This window comes from Heloderma suspectum, chromosome 2 (genome assembly GCF_057233095.1).
Source record: "Heloderma suspectum isolate Gila_16-S chromosome 2, 16-S_ref, whole genome shotgun sequence".
Taxonomy (NCBI): Eukaryota; Metazoa; Chordata; class Lepidosauria; order Squamata; family Helodermatidae; genus Heloderma; species Heloderma suspectum.
Genome location: NC_139459.1, coordinates 102,694,522 through 102,711,595, shown reverse-complemented (window position 1 = coordinate 102,711,595; position 17,074 = coordinate 102,694,522). Strand labels below are relative to the sequence as shown.

General features: G+C 43.2%; 1 protein-coding gene across 5 annotated transcripts in view; it reads left to right on the top strand.

Moving 5' to 3' along the window:
- The first annotated feature begins 9,542 nt into the window (after positions 1-9,542).
- The window catches only part of LOC146352564 (zinc-regulated GTPase metalloprotein activator 1A-like), a 34,573-nt gene continuing 27,041 nt past the window's right edge, over positions 9,543-17,074 (top strand). The window contains exons 1-4 of one of the 5 annotated variants that reach the window (XM_084834386.1): positions 9,543-9,615; positions 11,019-11,183; positions 12,618-12,704; positions 15,900-15,996. In XM_084834386.1, coding sequence (XP_084690512.1) covers positions 11,039-11,183; positions 12,618-12,704; positions 15,900-15,996 — 329 coding nt within the window. In that variant the 5' untranslated portion in view covers positions 9,543-9,615; positions 11,019-11,038. Of the gene's footprint in view, positions 9,761-9,975; positions 10,133-11,018; positions 11,184-12,617; positions 12,705-15,899; positions 15,997-17,074 lie in introns of those variants that run through there. The other 4 variants (XM_084834387.1, XM_084834383.1, XM_084834385.1 and 1 more) reach the window with 4 other exon arrangements.

Genomic DNA, 17,074 nt, shown 5'->3' with positions numbered 1-17,074 from the left:
GTAAACAAACAAAAAATGTTATGTTTATTATGTATTATTTTTCACTTACTGTAAGCCATTTTGGAGGACAGTGGGATACAGATATTTGAAATAAACAAACGAGAATGCATATCATTAAGTATGTGGTTTTGTTTATTCATTTGTTTTAAAAGATGCATACACTACCTTCTGATCAAATGATCTTCAAGGCAGCTTACAGCACATTAAAGCAATACACAAAAAAAGATATGCATTGCCCTTGTTCCTTTCACTGGTAGCAGAGGCCAGAGTCTTCTTCACCTCACTTCTGTGGTATCCTGGCAATTGGCACTTGGAGCTGAACGTCCTTTCCGCAGTGGGGTGGGAGGAAGAAAGCTCCTTAGAGCTTCTCATTCACTGGCTAAGGGCTGTGGCCAGCTGGGTCTTCTCCATGCCATGGTGTTCCTCCTGTTTTCAGGAAGGGAGTCTAAGAAACTGAGGCAAATAGTGGTTACAAAAGATGAGGTTTTCCACCCTATTGACAAGCTGAAAGTTAATAAATCACTAGGCCCAGATGGTATCCATCCTAGGTAGAGTTCTTAAAGAACTCAAATGTGAAACTGCAGATATTATAACAAAAATATGTAACATGTCCCTAAGATCAAACTCTATATCAGAGGACTGGAGAATGGCCAATGTAACACCAATTTTTAAAAAGGATCCAGTGGGCCTCTGGAAAATTACAGGCCAGTTAGCTCAACATCTCTTCTGGGTGATTTGTTTGAAAGCATTATTAAAGATAAAATTAGTAGGCATATAGAAGGACAAGCCCTGCTGAAAAAGAATCAGCATGGCTTCCACAAAGGTAAGTCATGTCTCACTAACCTTTTAGAGTTCTTTGAGAGTACCAGTAAATGTGAACAGGAGTGATCTGGTAAACACTGTTTACTTGGGCTTTCAAAAGGCCTTTGATAAAGTCCCTCACCAAGACTCCTGAGCAAACTTAGTAATCATGGAATAAGATGAGAGGTCCTCTTATGGATTGGTAACTGGTTGAAAAACAGAAAGCAGAGAGTAAGAATAAATGGTAAATTCTCCCAATGGAGGGATGTCAAGGGCTCCTTGGAGGCCTCTCTCAGTCTAATCTAGTAGCCAAGTCCAGACACAGACAAAGGGATTCCTTTCAAAGCTTTATTCTTCTTTTACAACTTAACAACTCTACAGGTAGCAACTAGATCTGAGCAGCAGAGTACCTATGCCCTAAGTTGGAACAGTTGGTCCCCGTTTGAAAGGGAATTACTGGCAGACCCCTGAACTTAAGGACTAGGGAGAGTCCCTCCCCTTTTCCCTTGGATCCTCTGGGCGCAGCCGTTGTTTGCGCGCCAACTGGGCACTACACTTCCTTTCTGCGCCCTCCATTTGGCGCCGCTCTCTGCGTCGGCGTCGCGCGTCCACCAAGTCTACTTCCCGTGCTCGGTCACTCCCTGGACGGCTATCTAATCTAGGAATACTGGTGGGAGGAATCTCCGTCAGCTGTTGGCCCTGGGAAAGAGGAGCGCGCTCCTCTCCCAGAAGCGACTGCTCTTCCTCAGAATCAGAACTACTCTGGGATTCTATGGGCTCAGTGTCCACCCTGACAAGGGATGTGAATAGTGGGGTCCCACAGGGATCTGTATTGGGACCAATGCTTTTCAACTTGTTCATAAATGATCTGGAATTAGGAGTGAACAGTGAGGTGGCCAAGTTTGCTGATGACACCAAAGTATTTAGGGTGGTTAAAACAAAAAGAGATTGCGATGAGCTTCAAAAGGATCTCATCAAACTGGGAGAATGGGTGTCAAAATGGCAAATCCTGTTCAATGTAAGAAAGTGTAAAGTGATGCACACTGGGGCCAAAAATTCCAACTTCACGTTTATGCTGATGGAATCTGAGCTAGTGGTGACTGACCAAGAGGTTGGGGGTTGGACTCGATGGCCTTGTAGGCCCCTTCCAACCCTACTATTCTATGAAAAAGATCTTGGGGTTGTCGTGGACAACTTGATGAAAATATTGACCCAGTGTGTAGCTGCTGTGAAAACAGTGAATTCCATGTTAAGCATAATTAGGAAAAGAATCAAAAATAAAACTGCCGATATCATACTATCCTTATACAAATCCATGATGCGACCACACTTTGAATACTGTATACAGTTCTGGTCACCACACTTAAAAAAGGATATTGTAGAGTTGTAAAAAGTGCAGAAAAGGTCAACTGAAATGATCAAGGGGCTAGAGCAACTCCCCTAAAAAGGAAAGGTTACAACATCTGGGACTAGTTAGCTTAGAAAAGAGGCGAGTAAGGGGAAACATGATAAAGGTGTACAAAATTATGAATGGTGTGGAGAAAGTGGATAGGGAAACATTTTTCTCCCTCTTATAATACTAGAACCCAGAGCTATCCCTGAAACTAACTGGTGGGAGCTTCAAGACAGATAAAAGGAAGTACTTCTTCACACAGTGCATAGTTTAAGTATGGAATTCACTACCACAAGATGTAGTGATGGCCACCAATTTGGATGGGTTTAAAAGAGGAGTGGACAAATTCCTGGAGGAGAAGGCTGTCAATAGCTACTAGTCCTAGAGGCAGTATGCGTATTTACACCAGTTGCTGGGAAATAGGTGGGAGGGTGCTGTTGCACTTATGTCCTGCTTGTGGGTTTCCCGTGGGAAGTTGGTTCGCCACTGTGTGAACAGAATCATCGACTAGATGGACCTTGGTCTGATCCACCATTGCTCTTCTTATGTTCTTAGGAACTGTTACCTCCCAATGCAGTTAACACATGCCAATGAGCTACATCCAAACACATCTATCCTTTAGTGCAGAAGTGGGCAGATTCTGCACACAAGATCTACTTTGTTTTTTACCAGAACCCCAAGATCTGGCAAGCGGAGCCTGGGACGAAAAACATACACTTAGAATGAAAGAATTCTGAGCCCAAGAAATTGTTTTTGAGTACCAACCCTGTAATTTAGGGTGGGTGGTTGGGGTGGGGGAGTCATTTTGTTGCTGTTATAGGTAAACCATTGTGAGTCAGATCTCTTTGCTGATCTGCTGCAAACCATCCAGAGATCTACCAATAGATCTAGATCTATCTTCTGCCTACCTCTGTTTTACTGTACAATGAAACTTGTGCCTGGTAATCCTGAATCCGGAATAGACTCAAGATAAGGGGGACCTGCAACAAAAGGTTGCATTGTAGAGTGTTGCTATTTAGGATTTCAGTCATTCGAATCCATCTTTCCCCTTCCAGTTTTCCGTATTTCCCGCTCCCAAGTCGATCAGCATTCTGTGGGCACTGAGCACTCTCAGCATTCATTGGGTTGTTTTGGTGCTTTTTCTCTAGATTTTTTTTTTTTTTTAATTTGCAAATCTTGGGGTTCCCCAAAGTCTGTTGATACCTCCCTCTTCTGCATGGATGTTGTTGTTTACGCACTCACAGCCTAAATAGAGGGAATTATTCTGGGCCCCATGTGTGTGCCTTTTTTCTACTGCTCTCTGGAATCGTGCAGTATTCAAATTAATAAAGCCACATGCTGCAGCCTCAAAGTTACTAGTTCCAAAGGAGTCCAGTGTACTCTGCAGAACTACTTGAAAGCCAACTGTTTAAAGATCCCTACAATAGTTTCTGATCCTAGTTAAATCTGCGTCAAAAGAAAGCCCTCTTGAAATCCATCTGATTCAGTGCCATAGTAAAAGTGATTATTTCCAATTTTAAAATGGGAAACCTAAAACTGTTCAAGTTTCCTTCCTTTCAAGGGTTTTAACAGCATTTCCACAGTACAGAGTAAAAAAAGAGGAACACAGCTACTTTTGTAACTCTGGTTTCCTTCCGTCTTTGCATGTGGACATTACAGATAGTCAAACTAACATATTTATCACTTAAAGAAACACGATAGAGGATGAAAAAAATGCATGTGGTAAAGGTTGTCAATCTGTGACTTTTTAAAAAGTTTCTGCTACTGGGGGAAACAGTTTTGTCTTGTTAACGGTAAAGAGAAATGGGAAGCCCAATTCTGTGGTTTCATCTCAAGCCCAGATCTGATATAACAGCAGGCTCCATGAATGTGCATTGCTACCATCGGCTTGCCTTGTAGCACTCACTCAGATCAGTGAGTGTGAGTAGCAGTGTCTCCATGGGAGGGCCTGTTTATGTAACTGCTACAATTTATACTGCTAGGGTGGCCCCTTTTTCACCTGCCAAAGCCACCTAAAAACCCAACTGGGACTTAAACATCTGATTCAGGAATGGAGTATAGCTCTATATGACTGGATGAAAAGCCTTAGCAATTTGTAAAGAGACTTGAAGTGCATCCAGACTGGTAGTTCCTAATGCAACCTAATCATTTCTCTTTCCACGCTTCAGTGGGTAAACTGCTTTTTCTACATATAGATCCCACTAACAGTGCTTCCATGGTATGACATACCTGGAGACAGACGGGACAATTCACCTGTGCTCACCTTTTTAAATCAATTTTTTAAATAGTTTTAAAAAGCAATTTGTACTAATATGCTTTTTCATTTAAGCCCTAGTGCATATGAGAAAAGGTGATTGACCTTGGGGGAGCTGGGGATGGCGACAGCCGACAGGAAGCTCTGGCATGGGCTGGTCCATGAAGTCACAAAGAGTCGGAAGCGACTGACCGAATAAACAACAACAAGGGCTCTATCTAATGTCATGCAATTGGATCTCTGCTTGCACAATCAAACTTCCCCTCACTCTCTCCTGCCTTGCAGCCTCCCTCCCTCTGTGCAGGCCCTCCCTGAAAGTCCCCCTCCAGAGCAGATTTGGGGAGTTTGCAGAAGGCTGCATGGGAGGGGGAATCTGTTCTGCCAGTGGCTTTGTTCCACTGCTTGACAGACAACATTGGATATAACCCTAAATGGCTGATTAAAAAATTAAACTGATAAAATGGTACGAACCAGAATGATGCTCACTTGCCATATCACTGCACACATCAAAACCATACGTCTCAAAAAGGATGGAAGAATAGCACTAAGAACAATGCACACTTTGTGTGATTGTGCTACTGTCCCATTCATTTCAAGTAATATATATATATATATATATATATATATATATGCATATGTATGTGTGTATATATGTATATGTGTGTGTGTGTGTGTATATCTATCAGATTTTATGTGGTCTGAAAAAAGATGGAAATAACATAGGGAACAGAGGAGGTCAGCAATTTGATGATGATATCACATAGATGCCCAGTAAAAGAAATGGTAATTTCACAGTAAAAATTGGATGTAGGAAAACAGCCATGGATAGAGAGATAATCTAAGAAATATTAGATAGGATTGGATGAAGACTGATGTGAAGTTTGAAGAAGAGGCAATCAGATATGACAGGGTGTATTATAAGAAATAGGGGACTAATTCAGGATATGATTGAATTATATTAGAAGGGAGTAGAGTATGGGTGGGTGCTTCTAGCCAGGGGTGGGTGGGCTCCAAGCACTACCAATCAAAAGGCTTTCCTTTATTATTATATTTATCTCCTGCCTTTTTTCCTCTTACAAGGAGGCCAAGGCAGCTTACATAGTCCTCCTCTCCATTTTATCCTCAAAACAACCCTGTGAGGTAGATTAGGCTGAGAGTCAGTGACTAGCCCAAAGTCACCCAGTGGGCTTAAAGACTGACTTGGAGGTGGGTAGAACCCAGTTATCCCAAGTCCCAGATCAACACTTTAACCACTATACCACACTGGCATTGTACAGCTAGTTCACCTTTTCCTCCCTAACCATTTTCTTTCTGGAAAGAAAAGATGGAAAAACTGGTGGGAAAACATGGGAGGGTTACAAATAGAAGACAATGCTGTCTGTACCCCCTGAAAAATTCCTTGAATGAGGCACAGCGATTGCACAATAAAAGCCTCATCTGGAAGCCTCATTTGGAATTGTCTAGCTACAATTACATAAAATAGATTAAATAAAAGGGTAGCGGCATATGCTGGCCAGAAAAGGCTTGGACAAGAAGATAGAGTAGTTGTCTTTCAATCTTCAGACTGAAAGAGAAGAGATGCTTTTCATGTCTCTATCCTGTGGGGTCAGTGTTAAATCATAATCAGCCTCTCTGAGAGCTCACTTGTTCTCTCAAAGGAGTGAGTTCCTTTGCTCAGTTGTTCTGTTAAGGGAGCTTATAAGATAGGCATCCTTCTAAAATGTGGACTAAACTGTAACTTGTAAGCACGTTTATTCAGTTTAGCATAGGGGCTAGGAGCCTAAGCAATGAACTAGGAAGTCTCTGGTTCAAATGTTGCCTCTGCCATGAACTCACTTGATGTAGCTGGCTGAGAGCTAATACCCATGTGATGCTCTCTGCTACAAATATTTGGAGGCCTCATGAGGACAACAAGCACCAAGCTCTCTGGTGTGTTGTTTTTTGAGGGGGAACTAGGGGTCTTTTTCACAATGCCACTTCTCTTCCTTCAAATCCCTTCAAACCCATATTTTCCATAAAGACTTTGGCTTGGCACCTTAAATCCTGTCCCCAGCTGTAATCACCAAGTTTAAGCATGATTTGTTTATTTATTTGTTTATTATATGTCAATAAATAAATACACCAATTGTTCGTATTGCCCTTGCTGCCCTTGTTTCTCCCTTCCCTTCCTGTAGCATGCTTCTTGGTGTTGATTTTACCTGGTAAGAAGCACAGCTGAGGGGGGACCTATTTTTGTTTCTTTACATAACTGTAATTCACCAGGTGCTGTATTCATGGCTGCATTGCCCCTGCAGTAGGCTTCGAACTCTTAATTTAGAGGTGCCAAGATAGTGATAAATCAGATCCAGGTTTACTTACAAGGAGACACTTTATTGAGTGCCATCAGCACACAGGCGTACCCAATGGTTGGATCAGACAGCTTCTCTGAACCCAGAGCCATGGGGTAAAATGGGTTTTATGCCATACATGTTAGCAGGAAGGCAGCAAGCATTAATTAGCATTCGTCTACCACTTTCCCATCATAGACTACCAGTGCCTGTTCAGAAAACAATCCAAACTTTCCCACTACAGACATCTGGTTGCTTTAAGGCAAACAAGCTTAACTTCCCAGGCGCATCCTGATAGAGGCCGTACTATCGCCCTTTGACTCATCCTGGTAAATCAAGAGGCCTGTTAGGGAAAACAGCAACCTTCTGAACCAAAGTTAGAGAGCATTATGAAAAATCTAAGCCCCTCTAAAACTACTAATAGCTTGGTTCAGGCCTGGGGCCTTACATTGGCATAGTAATAATGAGAACATTTTGGAGACATGATAGCAATGTCTTGATTTACTGCCATTATGTGCTACAGACAAATAAAACTTGTATTTCTTGTTATCATAGTTTATTAGATGTAAAAATAAATGTATTTGAAATTTAATATGCAAATCTAATCAATTGATTAATCATAATCCATTGGCAAGGGGAGGGGAAGGAGAAAGACCCTAATCTTCTGTGGCAAACATATGCGTTTCCTGGGTGCTGCTATGAACCAAGTAACCTGTCTCATTTGGCCACAAGACTGGAAAAGGTCAGTTTACATTCCAATTCCAAAGAAGGGCAAAGTGTTCAAACTACTGCACAATTGCGCTCATTTCACATGCCAGCAAGGTGATGCTCAAAATCCTACAAGCTAGGCTTCAGCAGCATGTGAACCGAGAACTATCGGAAGTACAAGTGGGGTTTCGAAGAGGCAGAGGAACTGGAAATCAAATCGCCAACATTCACTGGATCATGGAGAAAGCAAGAGAATTCCAGAAAAATTTCTATTTCTGCTTCATTGACTACGCTAAAGCCTTTGATTGTGTGGATCACAACAAACTCTGGCAAATTCTTAAAGACATAGGAGTACTAGACCACCTTACCTGTCTCCTGAGAAACCTGTACGAGGGTCAAGAAGCAACAGTAAGAACCGGACATGGAACAACCGATTGGTTCAAAATTGGGAAAGGAGTACGACAAGGCTGTATATTGTCACCCTGCTTATTTAATTTATATGCAGAGTACATCATGAGAAACGCCGGGTTGGATGAATCACAAGTCGGAATTAAGATTGCTGGGAGAATTATCAACAACCTCAGATACGCAGACGATACCACCCTAATGGCAGAAAGCGAAGAGGATCTAAAGAGCCTCTTGTTGAGGGTGAAAGAGGAGAGTGCAAAAGCTGGTTTGAAACTCAACATTAAAAAAACTAAGGTCATGGCATCTGGCCCCATCACTTCCTGCCATATAGAAGGGGAAGAAATGGAAGCAGTGACAGATTTTATTTTCTTGGGCTCCAAGATCACCGCAGACGGTGACTGTAGCTATTAAATTAAAAGACACTTGCTCCTTGGGAGGAAAGCTATGGCAAACCTAGACAGCATAGTAAGAAGCAGAGACATCACCTTGCCAACAAAGATTCGTATAATCAAAGCTATGGTTTTCCCAGTAGTAATGTATGGCTGTGAGAGCTGGACTATAAGGAAGGCTGAGCGCCGAAGAATTGATGCCTTCGAACTGTGGTGCTGGAGAAGACTCTTACGAGTCCCCTGGACTGCAAGGAGGTCCAGTCAGTCAATCCTAAAGGAAATCAACCCTGAGTGCTCATTGGAAGGACAGACACTGAAGCTGAAGCTCAAATATTTTGGCCACCTAATGCGAAGAGAAAACTCTCTGGAAAATACCCTGATGCTGGGAACGATTGAAGGCAAAAGGAGAAGGGGACGGCAGAGGATGAGATGGCTAGATAGCATCACCGATGCAATGAATATGAACTTGAGCACAATCCAGGAGACAGCGCAGGACAGGAAGGCCTGGCGTGCTGTGGTCCATGGGGTCACGAAGAGTCGGACACGTCTGAACGACAACCTGTCTCATTTGCCCAGGATGGAGGGTCTTGAGTTCACAGCTGGATTTTATATGATCAAAAAAGGATCAACAATGTGTGCTCCTCTCTCGTTCCCAGTGGTCTTAGGGGCACCAAAATCTGAAACCATCTCATCACGTGGTAGAACCCAATTTGAACGTCTGCAAACCCTCCTCCGTATCATCTTAAGACATCCCGACTACAACATCCAGTCAGTATTTTATTGTCTCCTATCAAGCCCCACACCCCAACCGCTCTCACCTATTTTTCTTAAACATCTTGCCTTGATGAAGAGATCTCAAGATCTTGAAAGCTTTCACATTTTTGGTGATTTTTGAGTTGGCCTGATAACGGTATTAGACTATATGGATTTAGGGATTTTTCTTAGGGTGAACACAGCCGCCCTGTTTGTCTGTTTGTTTGACCATATACATAAAACACTTTTCTGTTTGGATGTGACAGAAGTGCTTGATCAACTGTGATGACTAGACTGCTCCTGAAAGTCTCCCTCTGCCCGCCCACTCTTCTTCGTCGCCTTTACGTGCCTGTCAATCGTAGAAAACATTCCTGCGATTCCTCACTCCGGCGGAACACCGAAAGGCGCCCGTGCTTGTGGCTGAAACCGCTTCCCGCACTCTACCTCCCTACTCTCTAGGCGCCGCCTCTCCGCTTCCGTATCAGTCCGACGTGCGGAATGACGTGCCTGAGGGCGGAGCAACTCATCGGAGAGAGCGGGGTGTGTTGCTGGCGCCCGAAGCTGGGCAATGTCTGCTCTTTGGTAGGCCGGGGAAGGGACGGACATGCTCGGGAGAGAAACTGCTGAGGCGCGCGCGTGCGCGCGCTTAGGTAGGAAGTTGCAGGAAAAGAGGGAGGAGTTGTAGGTGAGTGGAAGGTGGTACGACGGGTACGAGGAAGTGGGACTTGTAAGTGTTGCTGGCAAGTGAAAGGGGGATGGGGAGGGAAATAAATGTACACACGGTGGAATTTCTCTCTTGCAGCCTCGTCACCCATAACACACGCGGGCTACATTTGCAGCCCGATCGTAATCCATGTTTACTCGGAAGTAAGCCCCGCTGAGTTCAAGAGAGCTTACTCACCCAGTAAAGCGCACTTATGGGACGGCCTTCCCCAACCCGGTGCCCTCCAGATGTGTTGGGCTACAACTCCCATCATGCCGCAGCTGGCAGCAGGTTGGGGAAGGCTGACCGAGATCCACACAACGCTTCAGAAATCCATCCTTTCTCTGTTTCCCACGCAGAACTTTTTCAGGAAGCTTCTCATGAAAAGGAAGCATGGTGAGGACATGGACCGCTGTCTGCCCTCTTGCAGCCTCTGACACATCTACTGAAAGCCAAGGGAGTGCCTTGCCCACAGCTACCCCTGCCAATAGAACCCGGGGCTCCTGGGACCAGATTTTTAATCCTTGCTTTGCTTTCTATTCCTTTCATCTGGGGAAAGTTAGCCCTGCTGGGGAAAGCTAACCCTGGCATGCAGCTGTTAATTGGTGGACAGCATCTGTTGGGAAACTACAAACCATATTTTGACCTTCAGCTCTCCTCTAGGTGCATGTATAGGGGTACATTGCCCCTAGCGGGATCTCTGTCAGTGAGCGCCAAGGTTTTGTCTGTTCTGAAGTGGAGTGCTCTAGTGCAGTACTTCTTCTCATAGGAGTGGCTGGCAGCCATTCGCTATTGTGGGAGAAAGTAAAGGGAAGCATTTGTGGGCACCCAGTCCTACTCCTAGTGACCCTGCCATTGAAAAATGAGCTATTGAGAAACAGGCCTGCTCCTATCTGAATGGCCCTGAGCATCCTGAGCTCTGATGCTTCATCATGCAGGAATGTTGGGGACTTTTATATAGGGAGATAGGGTAGAGGAAACTGGGTAATGCTACAATAGGGAATATATATGCACAAAAATATATGAGCAAAAATAGGATACACAGTATATGTGCTTGTGAAGAGTTCGGGGCTTTTTTTCTCACCAGTCCTCTGGTTCCCTGTGTTTCATATTTTCTTTCAATCCAGACCTAAGACTTTCTGCGTAGTGTCCACGAAAGCATATGCCAGAATAAATTTGTTGGTCTTTATGGTGCCACAAGCTTCTGTTGTTTTTGTTGCAACAGACTAACATGGTTATCCCTCTGGAAATTATTTCTTAACTGTTATTTTTCGATTGGCAGGTGATTATAGTGACTGAAAGATGGATAGCTCTTCTGTAGAGGAAGAAGAGGATTGCCCTGAGTTGATTCCAATAAGAGAACCAGAGATAAATGACAGTGAAGGGGGAGACATTCCATCTAGCAAGACCTCTAAGATTCCTGTTACTATTATCACAGGGTACTTAGGTAAAAAGCTGATGTTGAATGCTGAATTGTCACTGTGGGGCATCAAAGTGAAGAGTTTGTATTGTTATATGCAGTTTTGTTTTACGTAGGCTCATCTTAACATCAAGGACTCATCATGTGTCTTGTCTTGCATGTCGACTGTATAACATTTGTACGAGGGAGTACAGGAAAGTTCACATAAGAATGTTAGGTTAAAGTCAAAGCCTTTAAAAAATACTCTGCGTGCTATGAATTTGATTCCTGGATACTACTGACAGGATGGGATGTAATGATCATAAAATGATAGAATTGAAAGGGGCCATTTAGGCTGTCCACTCCAGTGCCCTGCTTGGTTCAGAAATCCAGTCTGAGAGAGAGAGGGAGAGAGAGACGAATGAACGAGCAAGCGTGTCCGTGCCAATTGTCAGAACATCGTGTCTGCCTCTGGGAGCAGAAAAAAAGTAGGAGCCTTATGCATGTGCTCAAATCCCATGTGAGATGGGGAATCAAATTGCACCAGCCTACCCCATACCCGGTGATATGACAACCCAGCTGTCACCTAGCATTTGCACGATGGACCTCACATTTGCATAGGGGCCTATATACATAAAGGCTTACACACATTGGGCTTTTTGCATGTAAGTCCCTATGTAAATATGAAATCCAAGGTGAAAAGGTCAGGCCAGGCCAGCGTGATCCTGAGTCTCTGGTTTTGAACACCCACATAGAGCTAAAGTGCTATAGCAAATGATGAGCCCTCAAGAGTATCATGATAGCAAGGTGCTGATGCTGCCTTGCATCAGTTATCATGACTTCAACATTAAGTCATCCTCTTTTGTTTCCCCCTATTCCTCCCCCCTCAAATGCTTGTATGTTTTTTGTGACCTTTAAGTTGGCCTAATAAAGGTATTACGCTAATATGGATTTGGGAATTTTTCTTATGGCCAACATGGCTGCTTTTGCTTTTGTTGTAATTATACATAGGTTAAAGGCACAATATTTTGTTTTTTGTTTTAAAACCTATGGGGCCAGTTAAACCCTATACACTGTTCTTGTAGGTTCATGTGTTTTATGTTGTGAGGTATTGTTGACCCTGGTGACTTGTGTGCAAGTATGTTGCTTGTTAAACTTTATAGGAAAAGGAAAGTTCTTAGTGAAGACATGATTTTTTTACTTGGTAATGGTATCATGCTTAATCCCTTCCACTAGATATTTTATTTGTATGGCTTTCTTGGCATACAATTGAGTCTGAAACTGAATTGATAGAATCAATTTTTCTGTAGATGAAAGGTTAAGATGACATTCCAATTGTTTTTGAAGAGATCAGAAACTGAAATTAACTTTTATAGCCATTGACCATCCATTTCCTTGCAATAGTCTTTGAAAGCATGTTTTTATCTCTAAATTCTAAAAAAAAAATCCCTTTAGCATAATGAAGTTTATTCTATTCCTTAGGTGCTGGGAAAACTACTCTTCTTAATTATATTTTGACAGAACAACATAACAAGAGGATAGCAGTTATTCTAAATGAATTTGGTGAAGGTATGTAAAACTACAAATATGCATAAAAGAAAAAAGAAGGTTGTTTATTAAACCCTAACAGAGCAATCCTGTGGTCTCTGGAGAGCATCTCAGGGCCCATAGGATATAGCGGAGACACAGCTATGACCTTGGGAGGGGAAACCCAAGTGGGGATCCCTGCCCCCCACCCCACCCCACCCCAGGCAACAGCCACAGAAGGCAGCTTCTCTTCTGAGGACACAACAGCATCCTCGGAAGAGGTTGGGCAAGGTATAAAGGTGTGTGCCAGTTGGTGGGAGGGGAGGGACCAGAGAGGATGTGGAAATGCCTCATCCACAACCCACTCCATCTCCTGGCCCCACCCTCAAGTGAGTGAAAGTTGGATGGGCTCAGAGGCCTGTCTATCTCTAAAAAACAAATTGGAGGAGGGGGAAGGCTGTAAAAGCCTCTGACGCTCCCCCTGCTTTGCTTTGGCTGGTAGAGCATAGGATAGATGGAGGGCTCTAAGATCAGAGCCCTCTGTCTATAGAGCATCAATCCCTTAGGATTGCACTTTTAATGTATAATTTTGTAAATTTAAAAATGTTCTTGAAACGGTGATCACACTTACATCCTTGAGGGGTGAAGATCAATTCTTTCTCTTTTAACAGTACAAAACAATTTGGGGCTTAGAGCTATATACACCTGCTTGCCTAGTATATTGTTTGGGAGTTATGTTAGCATTTAGACTCCTCCATGTAGGCTGAATGCATAGAATTTTCAATCAGTAGAAAGAAGTGCAGTCTGAATTAGTTTGCACCTCCCTCACAGTCAGGAGGAAGGGCCCAAGTTTTGTCAGCTGACCCTTAAGGTGAGATGTGTCTCCTTCCTAGACTGAATAAGATCTTTCCCTAGTTCAGGAGAACAGAACCCAGTTGGGTAACTAACCTAGCTGTCTTTTCAGAGGTAGCTTTAGATGACCAGATACAAAACATGTAATCACTTTGGAAGCTGCTGTTGCACCCTAACAGGAGGAGCCAGAACAGTGGTGAACAGAAAATTTACCACTACACCAACAGGCAGTGGTGTAGTGGTAAATTTTGAAGTGCAGGCACTCATCATTACAGTCCCCATAGCCATGCCCCTAAAGAGAGTCTAAACATTCAGGCAATGATGTTGTTCCATATCAACAAACTAGTTTTCATCTCCTCCAGGAGCAGAACTAATGGGTCTTAATTCCACATTCAAGACCAAGACACCCCAAAATACCTTGCATTGCAACAGAAAATAATATATTGTTGCTGGGGAAATTCATTTTCCCCCAGCTAATGTGACAATTGCAGCTAAGCTCAGAGAGAACAGAGAAGTTGGGTGGGGGGGCAGATGACGTCAGCATCTCTGCTAATAAAAAAAGTGCCCTGCGAGCCCAGGCTCCACTTCCCTGTTGCCTTTAGCCCTCCCTCCCATTCTGTGGAGGCAAGGCAGCATAGAATCTCCCACTAGCAAGGTGCTGCTTTTCTCCTCCTCCTGGGTCAGAGGAGGCATATTATTCCCATTCTTCCTGGTTTCGTCCAAGTATGCAGGAGCCTCAAAGCTGATTACCCTACTTGCCAGAAGCTGCCATAGTGTCTAGCTAGCTCTGTAGAGGACACAATCTTCCCCAACTTGGGACAGGTCAAAGGAGACATGGGAGCACTCACTGGAAATTGCATGTTGAGCTGCCAGAAGACCACTCAGTCTTTGCCTCTCATCTGGGTTAGAGCAGAAGTATATTTCCGAGCATCTGAAGCTGCTTCTCAGCAGAGGCCATTGCGGCAGTGACCCCTTTTGTGGATCCTGCAGCAACTGCTACTTGAGCTTGGGTCTAGCTGGGCTAAATAGCAACAGAGCCTGTTCAGATCCGCACTCTTTGTTTCCTTTGGAGAGTTACAAGCTGTACACAAGGTTGATCATTAATGTGTTGCAATATTAACAGGGAACATACAAGCGTTCTCCAGCAGAAGTACTCCCAAAGGAATGATCTCCTGTCCAAGGCTATCACTATGATTGTTGTAGTCACCAGGGGCATAGGAATGGATTGAAAGGCAAGTCTTTAATCTCTGGATTTAAGTGCTTCTCCTCACTACTTATTAAACCAGATTAGGAAACATCAGTTAGTGCTGTTGAGAAAACTAGTACCATTTTCAGTGTTTCACGCTCTCTGATGTTGTAAGAGGAAATTTAGGGTATCACTGTAGTGTGGCAAGCATAGACTCATTTTTTGGCTTGCTGTAGAATGAGAGTCAAAATAGGGGTTTCTCTCAACAGAGTAGCAGGACTTCTTTCTCACAAGCAAATCTAGTCCAAAGGACTAATGGCTGCTGTGGAACTCAAGGTTATCCTCTCATCTAAGGCCTCTGCAACAAAGAGGTGGAGCATGTTATTATTAATAGTAGCCCAGTTAATCATGCCAAACCATGGTTTGAGCTTTAAAATGTAAAACAGGCAAATTATGGTTTAAAGCTACTTGTCCGCTTTCATTTTCAGGCTGGCCTCTCTGGAAAACATCAGCAAAGCATCTGTGTGATCTTTAGTGCATGCTTTGCTTGGCAGAATGTAGTAGCTATCTGTTCAGGAAACAAACACTTTCAAGAAAAGATTTCTGCAACAAGCAGCCATGCCATAAGAATGGTCTGACAGCAGCCGGGTTTGGGGGGGCTCTTTGCTCAGCCAGGATGGCATTGCCGTTGGGCTCTCCAGATGGCTCTCTGTGGAGAAGCTGTGAAGAAAAATTGGATTTTTCTTGAATTAGTTTGTTTTTAAAAAGCATTCACTTGTCATGTCTTCATCTAGATATCACACCAATCCATGGTCTTTATTTAGTTTAGGGGTGAGGTTCAGCAGTAAAAATAGTCCCAAAGATTTTACTCTTACTTACTCTTTCTCCCTTTCATCTGTTTAGCAAGTTATAAGCAAAATATAAGAGGTGACTGAAAAGTTCTCAGCATAAATTTAATGGAGTTTTGTTTGTACTTAGGCCGAGAAATTTTCAGCCACTCTTTGCAGCTCAGTTTAGGCATATAGTCTTACTCTGAGAAGAAGGGGTTTCTCCTGAATATAAGCTTACAAGTTTTGGGCTCTACTTTATGAATGCTGGAGATGAGCTATCTGATCTGGATGTCTCTCTTCTACTGAGAATTTTCATTTTATTCAGCAAAAGACACAATTTTTAAAATTATGTTCTTCCTGCATTTTCAGGAAGTGCCTTGGAGAAATCCTTGGCTGTAAGTCAAGGTGGAGAACTCTATGAAGAATGGCTGGAGCTCAGAAATGGTTGTCTCTGCTGTTCTGTAAAGTAAGGAATTAAAAACATGTTGTAAAACTGGCCCATTTGTGTTAATTTATATACTCTCACAGTTCAGGCTTCTGCCTGATTATCTTGTAGTTATTAAGTAGGTCTCCTGTGACAGAAACCAGTTGGGTTAATAGGGATTTAAATATTGTTGTTGTTCAGTCGTTAAGTCGTGTCTGACTCTTCATGACCCCATGGACCATAGCATGCCAGGCCTTCCTGTCCTCCGCTCTCTCCTGGAGTGTGCTCAAGTTCATATTTATTGCATCAGTGATGCTATCTAGCCATCTCATCCTCTGCCGTCCCCTTCTCCTTTTGCATACGTCTCTCCTTTTGCAGAGAGCTTCAGCTATTGGGCGGTATAGAAATTAAATAAATAAAATAAAATACATTCCATGGGGTTTTCTTGGCAAGAATATTGGAGTGGGTTGCCATTTCCTTCTCCAGTGGACCACATTTTGTCAGAACTCTCCACCATGACCTGTCCGTCTTGGGTGGCCCCGCACGGCATAGCTTATGGCTTCACTGAGTTACGCAAGCCCCTTCGCCACAACAAGGCAGTGATCCCTGAAGGGGATTTGAATATTAAATAATTATAAAACCAAGAATCTTGATTTTTATGCACTTTTTACTCTTTTTGTTTTATATTGTAAGATTTAGCAAAATATCTCATGGGTTGACTCAATAAAAAACCTTTTTGCAAAGCATGTCGGATGAGGCCAAGTCATGTATGTTCTAAATTGCATCAACATCAGTAGGACCAGTAGTGAAAAGTAGTCTATTGAAACTAGTAACCATTCTTGAGAAGATGCAAGACAACAATAAGTGTGCTTACGGTTGGGCATGTGGAAATAAACTTGTAAAATTAGGCTGGGTTGTTTAAACATGATTACAGATGCAGGGTGGGAGGAAGCTGCAGCTCAGGAAAGATCTTTTAAAAAACCCTATGAATGTGCAAATATTACCATGTACATCTCTTGCTAAGTAGATGGAGAGAGCAATCTTATGATCCCTGGGAGAGCATCCCAGGGACCATAGGCTTCTTGAGAATCCCTCTCCTAAGGCCATAGACACTGCTACA